Source organism: Monodelphis domestica, chromosome 4 (genome assembly GCF_027887165.1).
Source record: "Monodelphis domestica isolate mMonDom1 chromosome 4, mMonDom1.pri, whole genome shotgun sequence".
Taxonomy (NCBI): Eukaryota; Metazoa; Chordata; class Mammalia; order Didelphimorphia; family Didelphidae; genus Monodelphis; species Monodelphis domestica.
In genome coordinates, this window is record NC_077230.1 from 393234187 (window position 1) to 393250124 (window position 15938).

General features: G+C 47.6%; 1 protein-coding gene across 1 annotated transcript in view; it reads right to left on the minus strand.

The window, feature by feature from the left end:
• Positions 1-10598, minus strand: part of LOC130458899 (trichohyalin-like) — a gene marked incomplete at both ends in the record, with an annotated part of 37206 nt that extends 26608 nt beyond the window's left edge. The window contains 2 exons of the mRNA XM_056825917.1: positions 5266-5492; positions 10486-10598. Coding sequence (XP_056681895.1) covers positions 5266-5492; positions 10486-10598 — 340 coding nt within the window. The remainder of the gene's footprint in view (positions 1-5265; positions 5493-10485) is intronic.
• Positions 10599-15938: the final 5340 nt, after the last annotated feature.

The following is a 15938-nucleotide window of genomic DNA, read 5'->3' on the forward strand; positions in this document are numbered from 1 at the left end:
CAGAGGAAGAACTGTGGGAGCGGAAATGCAGAAGAAAAACAACTGCTTGATCACATGGTTGATGGGGATATGATTGGGGATGGAGACTCTAAATGATCACCCTGGTGCAAATATCAATAATATGGAAATGGGTCTTGATCAATGACACATGTAAAACCCAGAGGAATTGTGCGTCGGCTACGGGAGGGGGAATGGGAGGAGAGGAGGGAAAGAACATAAATCTTATAACTATGGAAAATGTTTCTAAATTAATTAAATAAAATTTTCACTACTACCACAATGAGTGTCTCTCTTCAGCCTCTCCCACATTCCTAAGTAGCATACGGTAGCACGTGTGGTTAGTCCATCAACAAACATTTATTAAGTTAACACTGGAGAGACAAAGAAAGGGCAAAAGAGGATCCCTACTCTCAAGGAGCTCCAACAAGATATAGATAGGCTAGGTGGGAGACACCTAACAGAGGGGGAAGGCACTAGCATTAAGGGGGATCAGGAAAGATTTTCTGCAGAAAGTAAGATTTTAGCTGCAATTCAAAGAAGCCAGAAGAAAGGCAGAAATTCGGAGGGAGAGAGTTCCAGGCCCAGGAGATAGCCAGGGGAAAATGCCTGGCATTGGAGGTGGAGTGTCTAGTAGGAGGAAGATCAAGGAAGTGAGTGTCACTGGATCCCAAAGGATGGGGGAGAGGAAGGTAGACTTAGAAAAGGAGGGAGGAGATTGATTATGGAAGGCTTTGAATGCCAAAGAGATGATTTCATATTTGATTCTGGAGGCAATAGGAAGCTATTGGAGTTGATTGAGTAGGGGCAGGTGAATTCAATAGTCAGATGTGTACTTTGGGAAAGAGCATTGGCTTTGGAGACAAGACCTACATTTGAACCCCCGTTTTGCTTGTTATTCACTGTGTGACTTTGGACAAGTCACTTAACCACTATGGGCTTCAGTTTCATGAATTAAAGTGACAGACAGCATTGGCCTCAGAGGGTCCTTCTGGCCAGAAATCCTGTGAACCAGAGGCTGTAGAGTACCACAAGGTTCAGCCCAGATTGGGTTGAAGGTGCTAAAGAACAAGAAGGAAAGGATGACTTTATTCTTATTATAAATATGAAGAAGCTGAGACCTAGGGAAAAATGAGTTGGAGCAGCTATGTAACAAACTGGCTAGAATGCTAGGTCTAAAGATGGGAGGTCCTGGGTTCAAATCTGACCTCAGACCCTTCCTAGCTGGATGACCCTGGTCAAGTTACTTAACCCCCATTGCCTAGCCCTTAGCACTCTTCTACCTTGGAGTCAATACATAATTGATTCTAAGATGGAAGGGAAGAGTTAAAATGTAATGAGTTCCAGGTCATTTGGAGGTTCAGAACTGAGTTCTCTAAAGGGTACCTTGAGTGGGAGGGTAAGGGTGTATCCTTGGCAGCAGGTGGGGCATGGGCACCTGGCTAGCCCCAGGGCCACATTGGCACCTATTTGGATGACATAATTCCCTTGGCACTATCCGCTTCAAACACCCCCTCATGGCAAGGATTATGGAGGCACGGGTTACTCTATATTTCCCTTGTCTTCTCTCTCCAGTTGGTCCTCTCCAAGAACCATGAAAGCCTAGAACATTAGAACTGAAGGAAATTGTTAAAGTCATCAACTCCATTCAAGTGGGTATGACTGTGGGTGCCATTTGGTGGAGGTGGGAAGAGTTAGTTCAGCTAGTGAAGACACACCCTTTTACCCCACACTCTGAGCTTAAATCCAAGCTCAGAGTACAGGGGCAGAGACCAGACTAAGCTGGTACACATGGGTGGGGCTGAAAGTGAGATGAGATGTCTGGGTCGTGTTTTACATAGGGCTCCCAAGCTGACTCTAGTATAGGCGGCATGACACAGTAGATAAGAGAGTCAGTCTTAGGTTCAAGTTTCACCTTGAACATATTAACATCTAGAAACAACGCCTTGAAACACACTGAAACAATATACAACAGATTGACTGTGTGACCCTAGGGAAGTCCCTTAACCTTATTGTAGAAGGAGATTTCCTCTCTGGAAGTCCCCCAAACCACCCAAATCACAGCTTCATTCCCTATCCCCATTTCATCTTATAGTTTTCACATAGGAACTATAGTTCCCTAGAAAACAGGAGAGGAATGGGCAATTTGATGTTGCCAGACCTCAGTGTGAGTCTTCTGGGAACTCATGGCACCTAGGCAATTGACCCTGGACCCTGGGCAAACCATTTCATCTCTGTCGGCTTCAATTTCAACATCTATAAAATGGGTATAATAATAGTACCTACCTCCTAGGGTTATTTGAGGATCAAATGAGATAACATTTATGAAGTGCTTAGCATAGTGCCTGGCACTGTAGAAATGCTAGCTCTTATTATTATTATCATTTATATTGTTATTATTATGATGGAACTCGTAGTCTAGCCAATTCAATTTAATCCAATTTGACTTAATTAACCAAATAATTAGTAAGTATCTACTTTGTGAAAGAACTTTGTGCTAGACTTTGGAGGATACAAAGACACAAATGACTCGGTCCTTGTCTTCAATGAGCTTACTACATTCTACTGAGGGAAACACCATGAACACAGGAGTAAATTTTTCAAAAAGCAGAATCATAAAATTGGACTTAGAAATGCCCTCAGCAGCCATTTAGGCCATGATATCCCCAAAACCATCTAGTCCAACCCCTTCATTTGATAGGTGAGGAAACTGAGTCTGGAGGATGTTGGTCACACCCACAGTTAGTAGGAATAACTAGGTGGCACAATGTTGGGCTTGGCATCAGGAAGACCTCATCCTCCCTCAGATATTTACTAGCTAGGTGAACATGGGCCAACTATTCAACCTCCTCGGCCTCAATTTCCTCATATGATGAATTGAAGTAATCATAGCAGCTTCTTCACCAGGTCGTTGTTGTAAAGATCAAATAAGATCCAGAGGCAAAGGGTTTGTAGCTCTTTAAGCACTACAGAAATGATGGCTATGACTGGATTTGAACTTGAGTTTTTCTGAGCCCAGGTCCAGCAATCTATCCACCATACCACATTGTTTCTGCTGTGTCTAGTCCCAACTTGAAGACTTCTCTAGAGAATGCCTCCAAAATATGGCTAATGAGGAAATTTAGTTTGCAAGTTTAGAAATATTTGTGATGTTTTAAAAATTTCTTTCCTTATCAGTGGGTGTGAGAAGGGGAAAAGAAAATTTGGAATGATTGAGAGCCAGGCCTTGAGATGAGAGGTCATGAGTTCAAATCTGGTCTCAGACCTTTCCTAGCAGTGTGACCCTGGGCAGGTCACTTAATCCCCATTGCTTAGCCCTTACCATTCTTCTGCCTTGGAACCAATACACTGTCTTGATTCTAAGATGGAAGGTAAGGGTTTTTAAAAGAAAAGAAAATGTCCCCAACAAGAGGGTTTCCAGTTTTTGCTTGAAGACCCCCAGTGAAGAGAGCCCACCGCTCACCAAGAGAGCCCACTTTCCTTTTAGGTGGTTCTCATGGATAGTAAGTGTTTCCTTATGGAAAGCTCAAATAGTCCTCTTTCCAACTTCTACCCAATCCATGTTGTAGAGGCCTTCAAATCATGTCCCATGACTTTACCTCAATCTTCTCTTTTCCACTCCAAACATTGAATGAGTCTATGACAGTGATGACAAATGCATAGCACATGACCACCCTCCCCTCCACCCAGAGTTTGTTACTAGAAAGACAAAAGAACTTGGGCAGGGCTGCTCCCCTCCCCCTCTCCACCATGCCAGTTGACATTTTTCACATCTCCTGTCCCTTTACCCAGCAGCTCAATGAGAATGCAAAGGGGGTAATATGGGTGGCTCACAAGTTGCAGAGTTGGAGGGGAGCAGAGCACTTGAGCCATTCCCCTCCTCCTCTGTACACTTGCTGAGCACATTGCTCACTTTACCCACCCCTCCACCCAGCAGTCCAGTGCTTTCTCCCTCCCCTGTGTGGGGTAAGGTGAACATGGGGTATGCCCAGCACTCAGTATGGGGTGGGGCATGGGCATGGTACTCAATCTTGGAGAAGGGAGGGCCCAGCACTCTGGCTCCAAAAGATTCACCATTACTGGTCTATGAGGACATTGGGAACCTTTCAATCTAATGGGAAAGATGGAATAGGCACATATGGAAATGACCTAAGAAGACTTAGAACCAGAAAAAATAACTCTCAAAGGTCAGAGCTGGGAGGGCCCCTAGAAAAGAAAATGTCAGAACTCAGAAGGATCCTAGGTTATAGAATGTCAGAGTTTAGAGAGACTTTAGAACTCAAAAATTGAAAGCTGGAAGGGACAAAGAACCCAGAAAATCAGAGCTGTGAGGGAGCTTGGAACATAGAGTAACTGAACTAGGAGGAGTACTTAGAATAGCAGAGTTGGAAGAAAGTACCTTAAAAATCAGAGCTATGAAGGGTCTCACACACAAGGTATTAGAACACAAATTATGAAAGGACAGAATATTAGAACATAGAGTGTTAGAGATTTTTTTTTTGGCCAAACCAGCTTCTGGGTGCCCTCACTCTCCATTTCTCAGATTTGGAAAGTGAAGTACAGAATAGGTAAAAAATTTGTTGAAGGTGACATAGTGAATTAGTTGCAGAATCAGGATAAAAATAAAAACAAACAAACAGGTAAAACCTCTAACTCTTTCCCGGGTCAGGACACCTCATTTCAGCTCTGTGCCAAGAGAATACAGCCAGAGTAAAGAGATCAAAGTCTAGTAGCTTAATCACTGAAGGTTTCCTGGAAATGAGATGATTTTTGAATGATGGGAAGGATGTGGATGATGAAAAAGAGAAAGGAATTAAGGAGCAACAGAGATTTATTGAGACACACAATGAATAATATGCAAAAGACAAGCAGAGTAATAGGAAGAGAAGCAACTGTCATGTTGGAGTCATAGGAGGCTGGGCTCTCTATTCCTGGGACAGCATTGGTCCCACCCTCTCTCAGGTAACCTTGGGGTGGTGAAAGGAGCCTGGAACTGAAGTCAGGATCTCCTGCTTCTGTGCCCATTTCTGCCGCTCTCCCAGGGAAAGTCAGTTTCCTTCTCTGCCTCTCAATTTCCTCTTGCTAAATGAAAGAGGTGGATGGAATGCTCTTAAGGGTTCTTTCCAGCTCTGGCGTTTTCTGTTCTAAGGTCCCTCCCAGCACTGACATTCTGGGTTCTAAGGTTTCCTTCTTAGCTTTGATATTTTATTTTTTTTTCCTTCCAGCTTTGACATTTTTATGTTCCCAAGTTTCCTTCCCCTCTCTCTCTCTCTCTCTCTCTCTCTCTCTCTCTCTCTCTCTCTCTCTCTCTCTCTCTCTCCCTCCCTCCCTCCCTCTCTCTCTCTCTCTCTCTCTCTCTCTTTCTTCTTTCTTTCTTTCTTTCTTTCTTTCTTTCTTTCTTTCTTTCTTTCTTTCTTTCTTTCTTTCTTTCTTTCTTTCTTTCTTTCTTTCTTTCTTTCTTTCTTTCTTTCTCTCTCTTTCTCTCTTCCTTCCTTCCTTCCTTCCTTCCTTCCTTCCTTCCTTCCTTCCTTCCTTCCTTCCTTCCTTCCTTCCTTCCTTCCTTCCTTCCTTCCTTCCTTCCTTCCTTCCTTCCTTCCTTCCTTCTTCCTTCCTTCCTTCCTTCCATCTCACCTAGGCTGGAAGTAGAGCAGCCTAATGGCAAATCTCATTACTGATTAGCCTGCTCCATTTTGGACCTTGACTGAATCCACCCTCCTTAGAAAACCTGGTGTCCCCTCCAACTCTAGCTCTCCATATTGAGTTCATATTTCATACCAATGTTGCTTAGTTCACTGCAGCTCAGAACTCCCAAGCTCAAGCAATCCACCAGCCTCAGCCTCTCCAGCAGCAGGGATTCCAGGCATTCTGGACACATTTTATGTTCTAGCCCTGACATTCTAGCATGTTGGAGTGGAATCAGCAGTAGCTTTAGAGTTAGAGGGGGTGTGTGTGGGGTCACATTATACTTCTTCCACTTATGGCCTTCTGGGTTCATGAGCAATTAATTGATCATTACGTTTTGTTTGGTTTTTGTTTTTTGTTTTTTAACCAAGTATCTACTCTATGCCTGGCAATGTGCTAAGTACTGGGGAAATAAATATGAAGGATGAAATGATCCCTACCTGCAATGGGCTTACACATCACCTCTATCTCTATGAGCCTCAGTTTCCTCATCTACAAAATAAGGGAATTGGACTAGAGGGCCCCCGGGGTCTTTTTTAGCTCTAAACCTAGGATCCTGCTAGCCTCTCTGGCCCCTGCTGACTCTGACATTCCAGGGCCTGGTGGTGGGCCTAAGGCCCTGCTGAGGAGTGAAGGGGGCCTTAAGGCTTCCATGGCAACTGAAGGTCCAGTTTTTCTCTCTCACCTCCCATATACTTCCTGGCTGGCCCCATTAGAGAATTTACAAGGTGCTGGGGCCACTTGGCTGTTTGTTCCCAGTTGGAGAACAGGACCAGGCTGGTGGCTGTAAATCTCCATCAGGGCCTTGATAAAGCCACACCTGTGAGGAAGGAAAGCCAAGGGAGGCCTAGGCTTAGGACAGGGCAGAGGTGGGGGGTGGGGAAGCCCTTCACACCCTCCCAGCACACAGGTATGTTGCTGCTTTAGGGTGATATGGAAGGCCAGGCTGACACAAGAAAAAGGTTCCATGACCAGATGTGATTCATGGGGTCATTCCCCCTAACCCCCTGCCTCTACCTCCTTTGACTCCCCTCTCTCCCCCAGGAAGGAGGGAAGGCTCAGAAAGGTGGTGGGGATGAGGCCCGCTCTGTCTCACTTTGAGAGGAAGCTAGGGCTCCCCTGGATGATGCTACTGTAAGCCAATCATCCCTCCATGTCTTCCCAACCCCATCACTTTTCAGCAGCTCCCTTCTCCATTTCCATAGGCCTGATACTGATCAGCAGCTACTACAAAGCTTTTCCTCAGCTGGAACCAATTAATTCTGGTTCACTGCCCTGCCTTCCTCACAACAGCCTCTACCTCTCATAGGAGTGAACCTGGCTTCCTTCCTTCCTTCCTTCCTTCCTTCCTTCCTTCCTTCCTTCCTTCCTTCCTTCCTTCCTTCCTTCCTTCCTTCCTTCCTTCCTTCCTTCCTTCCTTCCTTCCTTCCTTCCTTCCTTCCTTCCTTCTTTCCTTCCTTCCTTCCTTTCTTCCTTCCTTCCTTCCTTCCTTCCTTCCTTCCTTCCTTCCTTCCTTCCTTCCTTCCTTCCTTCCTTCCTTCCTTCCTTCCTTCCTTCCTTCCTTCCTTCCTTCCTTCCTTCCTTCCTTCCATCTTCCCTCCCCCCACTCTTCTCTGGCCATTCTAACCATTTTCTCCCTTCTCCCTCTCTCTTTGCTTCTCTCACTCATTTCTCTGTCACTTTCTCCTTCTCTCTCTCTCTACCTTTCTCTCTGTCTCTTTCAGTCACTCTCTCATATCTTTATTTTATTCTTTCAGTCTCTATTTCTTTTCCTAGTGTCAATCTCTTTATATCTCTTGTGTGATCTACATGGAAAGACAGATTGTATTTAGAGGAAGCTCATAATCTCACTGTTGGCATCGATTGGCTGTGTGAGCCTCAGTGTCTGCATCTGTAAAATGGGGATACTGATCCCTGGCGTGTCTGCTTCTCAAAGGGTTGTTGTCAGGAGGCACCGAGATGTCTATGAATTGCTTTGTGAGTCTTAAAGGATGATATAAAAGTCATGTACTGTTATTATTGCTTCTCTCTTCCTAGCTGCCTCTCTGGGCTCTCAGCAATTTGTCTCTTTCCCATACCAGCCTCAACCAACCAAGATCCAGTGACATCAGCCTCCTTGTTCATCCTTGAACAAGACGCTCCATCTCCTGACTGCAGGCATTTTCTCTGGCTGTCCTCCTGCTCTCTTTTCTCACCTCTGCCTCCTGGCTTCCTTTACGTCCCAGTTAAAAGCTCACCTTCCACAGGAAGCCTTTCCCAATGTCTATTAATTCTCATGCCTTGCCTCTGTTGACTGCCTCCAATTTCTCCTGTCTCTAGCTCATTTTTACATAGTTATCTCCTCCATTAGACGGTGGTCTCCTTGACCCAGGGATTGTCTTTGGATCTGCAGTGCTTAGCACAGTGCCTGGGACATAGTATGTGTCTAATAATCGTTATTGATTGGTTTCCTGTACCTGGAGGCCCATCCTCAGCCAGATACCAGAGCTGCTCTAGAAAGAAGTCTTTGGGATCTTCTTTCAGAGAGAACCTGAACTGAGAACTGGCATTATGGAGGAGGCTTAACCCTGGCTGTTTGGGCAGTAGCCCTGCCTACAAGGGAATTCCTCTGGAGGTACTATCTGATAGTGGACCTTTCTCCAGCCTGTTACACCTTATGCTACTCATTCAATTCTTGGAACAACCTTAGGAGTCAGTGAACGGAATGTGGTGTTGTTTGGTGTTGTTTGCTTTTTACATATTGGGAAACCGAGGCCCATGGAAATGAATAATATAACATTTTCCAAGAGAACCTAGATGCTGCCACCTATAGAGGAATGATTTTGATTTAGTCATTTCACCTCTATGGGCCTCAGTTTCCCCATCCATAAAACCAAAGACTAGATGGCCTCTGATGTTTATTCCAAGTCTACATCTGTGATCTTGATGAAATTTGTAAAGCTCCAACCTTAAAGTGCTATGTAGGGTGTCCCAGAAGTCTTTGTGCTATTAAAACTTATGACTGCACTAACATTTCTAGGATACCTTGTATGATAATGTTATTGTTTTATCACTTTAATATTGTAAAGCTCCAACCTCAGAGATCATCTAGTTTGAGCCCAGAACCACTCAACCCTCTGTTGGGAAGTGGCAGACAGAGACAGAATTTTTTTTTCTTTTTTAAAGAATCTTCCATCTAAGAATCAATACTATGTATTGGTTCCAAGGCAGAAGAGTGGTCAGGGCTAGGCAATGGGAGATAAGTGACTTGCCCAGGGTCACACAGCTAAGAAGGGTCTGAGGTCAGATTTGAACCTAGGACCACCTATCTCTAGGTCTGACTCTCAATCCACTGAGCTACCCAGCTGCCCCCCTGAACCCTAATCTTTGAACCAAATCTCTGATTGCATTTATCATAGTTAGTTGACTGCCTGGTCCCCAGGCAGTTGGGTGAAAGGGTGATTCAGAGCCCTGCATGCAGCACCCTTAGGTCCCCAAGCTAGTCCCAGTATCCCTTCTGGTCTCAAGGATGCCCCTCTGCAGCAGACCCAGGGAGATGGGAAAACTGTCTTCAGGTGTCTGGAAGGCTGTCATGTGCTGGATGGATTAGGCTTGTTCTGCTTGGCCCCAGAGGGCAGAAACAGGAGCAGAATGGGGGTGGTGGTGGCAGTGCAGCCTCAAGGAGGCAGAAGCCAGTTCCAGGTAAAGAAAAAAATCTAACAATGCAAGCAATTTGTATTTGCTTCTGGAGCCTGGGAGCTCACTTTCCAGATTTAAAGCTGGACGGGCCCTTTGAGCTCATCTATTTCAACCCTTTCTTTTTACAGGTGAGGAAATGAAAACCTAGAGAGGTTAAGGAACTTGCCCAAGGCCACACAGTAGCAGAGTTCCCCCCTCACTGGACCTTTCCTTCCCTTCCCTCTGCTCTCCTCTCCTTTTTCCTTCCCTTCCCTTCCCTTCCCTTCCCTTCCCTTCCCTTCCCTTCCCTTTCCTTCCCTTCCCTCTGCTCTCCTCTCCTTTTTCCTTCCCTTCCCTTCCCTTCCCTTCCCTTCCCTTCCCTTCCCTTCCCTTCCCTTCCCTTCCCTTTCCCTTTCCCTTTCCCTTTCCCTTTCCCTTTCCCTTTCCCTTCCCTTCCCCTTCCCCTTCCCCTTCCCCTTCCACTTCCCCTTTCCCTTTCCCTTTCCCTTTCCCTTTCCCTTTCCCTTTCCCTTTCCCCTCCCTTCCATTCCCTTCCCTTCCCTTCCCTTCCCTTCCCTTTCCCTTTCCCTTTCCCTTTCCCTTTCCCTTTCCCTTTCCCTTTCCCTTTCCCTTCCCTTCCCCTTCCCCTTCCCCTTCCCCTTCCACTTCCCCTTTCCCTTTCCCTTTCCCTTTCCCTTTCCTTTTCCCCTCCCTTCCATTCCCTTCCCTTCCCTTCCCTTCCCTTCCCTTCCCTTCCCTTCCCTTCCCTTCCCTTCCCTTCCCTTCCCTTCCCTTCCCTTCCCTTCCCTTCCCTTCCCTTCCCTTCCCTTCCCTTTCTTTCCCTTTCCCTTTCCCTTTCCCTTTCCCTTTCCCTTTCCCTTTCCCTTTCCCTTTCCCTTTCCCTTTCCCTTCCCCTTCCCCTTCCCCTTCCCCTTCCCCTTCCCCTTTCCCTTTCCCTTTCCCTTTCCCTTCCCCTTCCCCTTCCCCTTCCCCTTCCACTTCCCCTTTCCCTTTCCCTTTCCCTTTCCCTTTCCCTTTCCCTTTCCCTTTCCCTTTCCCTTTCCCCTCCCTTCCATTCCCTTCCCTTCCCTTCCCTTCCCTTCCCTTCCCTTCCCTTCCCTTCCCTTCCCTTCCCTTCCCTTCCCTTCCTTTCTTTCCCTTTCCCTTTCCCTTTCCCTTTCCCTTTCCCTTTCCCTTTCCCTTTCCCTTTCCCTTTCCCTTTCCCTTCCCCTTCCCCTTCCCCTTCCCCTTTCCCTTTCCCTTTCCCTTTCCCTTTCCCTTTCCCTTTCCCTTCCCCTTCCCCTTCCCCTTCCACTTCCACTTTCCCTTTCCCTTTCCCTTCCCCTTCCCCTTCCCCTTTCCCTTTCCCTTTCCCTTTCCCTTTCCCTTTCCCTTTCCCTTTCCCTTTCCCTTTCCCTTTCCCTTTCCCTTTCCCTTTCCCTTTCCCTTCCCCTTCCCTTTCCCTTTCCCTTATCTTGTATCTTAAGATCATTTCTAAGACAGAAGAGCAGTAAGGGCCAGGCAATGGGGGTTAAGTGACTTGCCCAGGGTCACATAGCTAGGAAGTACCTGAGGTCAGATTTCAGCCCAGGCTCTCCTGATTGCCAGTCTGGCCCTTTACCGGCTGTACTTCCTAGCTGCCCCTCCTCACGGGACAGTTTCAGGCCAAGACTGGAGGACTGCTTGTCAGGGATATTAGAGACTCCGTTTTTGCTTTGGGATGGCTGGTCTGGGCTGGGCGGGCCCTCCCTACTCTGAGATTCTGGGATTTAGCAATGGGTGGGAGGGGCAATCCTGAGAAGGAAGGAGAGGGGGACCGTTGGAAGGCCCCCTGTATCCCACCCCCTCTCTCTTCTCTCCCCACATCCATTCAACTTCCCACAAGCTATGCTGAGAGGAGAGCTCCCGTCTGCTCCAGGAATCCTGCCATGCCAGCCAGGAGAGGGGAAGTCGAGGTGATCCTTAAAGGCGCTAATTGGCCCTGCTTTGTTTCAGGATTAGGCCTGGCCCTGTAGGATCCTGCTCTCCCAGGCCCTAATCCCCTCCTGTTCTGGAAGACACTTCAGTCGTCTGGGGGAGGCCTTGGCCCGGGACAGCACGGGGCAGCGTGCCAGCCCCGTATTGGGGATTATGACCCAGGCGCTCCTAGGTGTGCTCAGGAGATGGAAGCCGGCACACACAGCGCACATCCAGACACAAATGCACACGTTAATCCGCACCAAACAAACCCAGGAATATGTACGTACACACAGAGACGCAGGCATGTGCCCGGCATGCACGGGAACGGACACAGACAGGCATAGACATCCAACATACTCACGTGCGGGCACATGTCCTAGCAAACATGTCTATACATCCTCACAACACACGTGAAGACACACGGACTGGCACCCAGGCCAACACATTTACAAATGTCTCCGTGTGTGACGACACACAATGCTCACAGAGACATTTCAGGGCACAGACCCAGAGACACACAAATACATAACTGGAGACAGAGATGGGTGTGCAGAGTCCCACGTGGACATACAGACAGACACGCCTGCAGACATTCACAGACATGCATACATGCCTTCACAGAGGTGCCTAGACACATAGACATACACATACACAACATACATACTAAAACCCCTCACATATGTACAGACATTCAAAGACTTGGACACAGACGGTCAACTACCCTTTCCTGCTTAAGGGACTAGTAGTGTTCAGGGGGCTACACATGTCCTGAGAATGCCCAGAAGCCTTTGGGGCAGGGAGGAGGGTGGAGGGAGAATCCAGGAGGCAAGGGGAGGAGACATGAAGTTAGTCACAGTGGGGAACTCAAGGGAAGTTAGAACCCAGGATCAGAGGTGGCTAGATGAATGGACAAGTGACTAAAGGACTGGATGGATGGACTTGGGGACAGATGGATGGATGGGTAGGCCGGTGGGTGAGTGGGTGGATAGATAGGTTAGGGCTGGCTAAGAGGTGAGACTGCTTGAGTAAGTGGAAAGTGGCATAGAAGGACTGTTATTGTTCAGAGGTGTAAGAGAGGTAAGGACAGATGGATGGATGGATGGATGGATGGATGAGTGGATGGGTAGATGGATGGATGGATGGATGGATGGATGGATGGATGGATGGATGGATGAATGGATGGATGAGTGGATGGGTAGATGGATGGATGGATGGATGGATGAATGGATGGATGAGTGGATGGGTAGATGGATGGATGAATAGATGGATGGATGGATGGATGGGTGTGTGGGTGAACAAATGATGAAAGAGCTGAGAAAGCAGTGTGACCTTGGAGGGGGGTGAAGGGCAGTAGATGGATGGGTTGACAGCTATGGAGACAGGAGGGCTGCAAACAGACAAGAGGGTGGAGGTGGGAGTGATGGGAGGAAAGGGAATCTGTTCCAGTCTATCATGTCTCTCAGTGGGACTTGTCAGCAGGTTTGAATGGACAGAGGCAGGAATGGAAGGGGGGAAGGGGAAGAGCAATGGGGGCTGGTTGCTCCTCTGGAGAGGTCGACAGAGCAGTGATACAGAGAGGAAAGAGCCTTGATCTGGAAGTGGGAGACCCGGATTTGACTCCTGATGTTGGGGCACCTATGTGACCTTGGACCTGTCACTTTCCCTTGGAGCTTCCCCGTCCTTATGTATTCCTTATCTATAATACAGCCCGGGCTCTTCATTTCATCTGGAGAAAAGCCTTGGATAAACCTAGAAGCACTCTATGAGTTGCGTAATCGTGAATATTGTGTGTATGTTCATATGTGAGTGCATGTTCATACATGTGTGTCCATCGGGACAGGGACATGTGTAAAGTCATGTTGTGTCCATAGTGCTGGATCTGGGTGAGTGTGGTGTGCACATGTCTGGGGCTTCCTCCTTGCCCCGCCCTCTCCCCTGCTGGCACTTGGGGGTCTTCCGCCGTGTTTGCGCGGTGGGCTCTGGGGGAGGAGAGGATGCAGCCCTCGGGGGAGACCTCCTGATGGATCACACCTCATTGTGTGAAGTGATAACCGGAAGGCGGAGCTAGGCACCCAGGTGTCAGATCTGCCGGCTCCTCCTCTGCAGGAAATACACCAGCCCGGCTCTTCCCATCCCGCCGGCCCTCCCCCCGCCCCCGCTTCCCCCAGTCCTGCCACCCGAGGACACGTCCGATCCACCGGTCAATTAAGCAAGCAGCATGTATCAGGAGCCCCCCGGGTGCCCGGCCAGGGCTGGGATTGCAAGCTCGCTAGTTCTCACGGAGCTTAGACACAATCGCAGAACTGGGAAGGGACCTCGGCGGCCATCGGGGCCATCCCGGGGTCCGTACCGATAAAGCCAGCCCAGCTCTACCCTACCCATAGGGAGCCGTCCTTGGCTGAACAGCCCCCAAGGAGGGGGAGCAGTTCCCTGGCATCGGGCCCAAATGCGCCTCTCTTGGCTTTCCATCCACTGCTCCGGGTTCTTGCCCCCAGGAAAGTGCTTCCATTGCTGGAAAAGAGCTCCCCCAATGGTCTCTCCCTCTCCCTCTGTCTCTCTATCTCTGTCTTTCTGTCTCTCTCTCTTAAGCCTTTACCTTCCATCTTAGAATCAACACTTGTGTACTGGTTCCAAGACAGAAGAACAATTAGAGCTAGGCAATGGGGGTTAAGTGACTTGCCCAGGGTCACACAGCTGGGAGGTGTCTGAGGCCAGATTAGAACCCAAAACTTCCCATCTCTAGGCCTGGCTCTCAATCCACTGAGCCACCCCCACCCCCCCCACCATGGTCTCTTCTCTAGGAGGAACAATCACAGTTTTTTTTTAACTATTCTTATAGATGATATCACCTTAGGACATGCATACAACAGAAGGAAAAAATGTGTGGATAAACTAAGTATATATCTTTGTGGGCAGCTGGTGATGCACTGGATAGGGCCTGAAATGAGGAAGACTGACTTTCCTGAGTTCAAATCTGGCCTCTTTGGATTCTTCTGGGCTGTGTGACCTAGTTTGCCTCAGTTTCTTCATCTGTCAAATGAGCTGGAGAAGGAAATGGCAAACCAGTCCAGTATCTTGACCAAGAAAACCTCAAATGAGGTCATGAAGAGTCAGACACAACTGGTTTGCCTCAGTTTCCTCATCTGTAAAAGGAGCTGGAGAAGGAAATGGCAAACCAGTCCAGTATCTTGACCAAGAAAACCCCAAATGGGCTCATGAAGAGTCAGATAGAACTGAAAATGGCTGAACAACTCATCTATTTATACACACACATAATCAGTGATAGAGATAAAGGCAACACTAATAAATGAAATCAGTTAAGGTCATTTGAACTGAGTCTTGAATTCAACTAGAGAATCGGGGAGGAGGAGCTAGGAAGGACTACATTGCAAGTATGGGCAAATGCATGGAGATGGTAAATGGAATATTTAACAGGGAACAATAGAGAAGCCAGTTTGGCAGGAGCAGAGAAGTAGGGAGGGAGGGAGAATAATAGTGGATGAGTCTGAACCGAGAGGGTAGAGCCACACTGTACTAACAGTAACAACTGTGCTTAACTACTTTGTGTATATTTCTTGGCTCTCTATTTATATGGTTTCTATTTGAATATGAACTTGTTGGTCATTGAGAGTATTTCCTTCTTGGTCTTTGTATACCACTTTACAGTCATTTGAGTGTATTTGCAACCCTGGGAGGCTGCAGGATTACAGGTGGTGTTATTCCCATTTTATGGATGAGGAGCCTGAGGACTAGAGAAATGAAGTGACTGTCAATTGTAGGTAGGATTTGAACCCACTCTTCTCTGACTCCAAGGTCCTACTACACTGCTTCTCATAGGTATCTTAAGACCAGAGGATCATAGAAAGAGTTTGAAGGGACTTTGGCAATGATATAGTCCAACCCCCCCCCCTCAATATAGAAGAAGAACTATGCCCCTTCTCTCCCCCAGCCCTCAAACCTTGCCTTCTGCCTTAGAATCAACACTAAGTTGCAGTTCTAAGACAGAAGACCGGTAGGGGTTAGGCAATTAAAGTTAAGTGACTTGTTCAAGGTCACACGGCTAGGAAGTGTCTGGGTTCAGATTTGAAGCCAGGACCTCCAGGTCTGGTGCTCTATCCACTGAGCAGCCTAGCTGCCTCAGAAGGACCTTCTTAATTAGATCTGCTCAGACTCCCCATTCTGAATTTTATAGATAAAGGAACTGACCCAGAAAGGAGAAATTACTAGTCTGTGAGCAGATCTTTCACGTCATCTTCCTCCCTAAAGGAGAAGGTGCAGAGCGGAGGAGATGGGAGGGCACATCTAGCCAGATGTTTCCAGATGCTGCTCCTCATAGAATGGGGGAGGGAAGAGAGGATTAGGAGCTTGAGGGAATTTTAATAGCTTAATAAAAACAGCTCACACTAATACAACCCTTTATGGTCACAATGTGCTTTTGATTACTGCTTTCTGAGCCCTGTGAGGGAGGCAGGGCAGAGATGGCCATCCCAAACTATAGGGGAAACCAAGGCTAATACAGGATGACTTATCCTAAGACAAGACAGCAAGAAAACAACAGAGGGGGAAGCTGGGTGGCTCAGTGGGTAGAGAACCAGGTCTGAAGATGGGAGCTTCTGGCTTCAATTCTGAACCCAGACACTGCC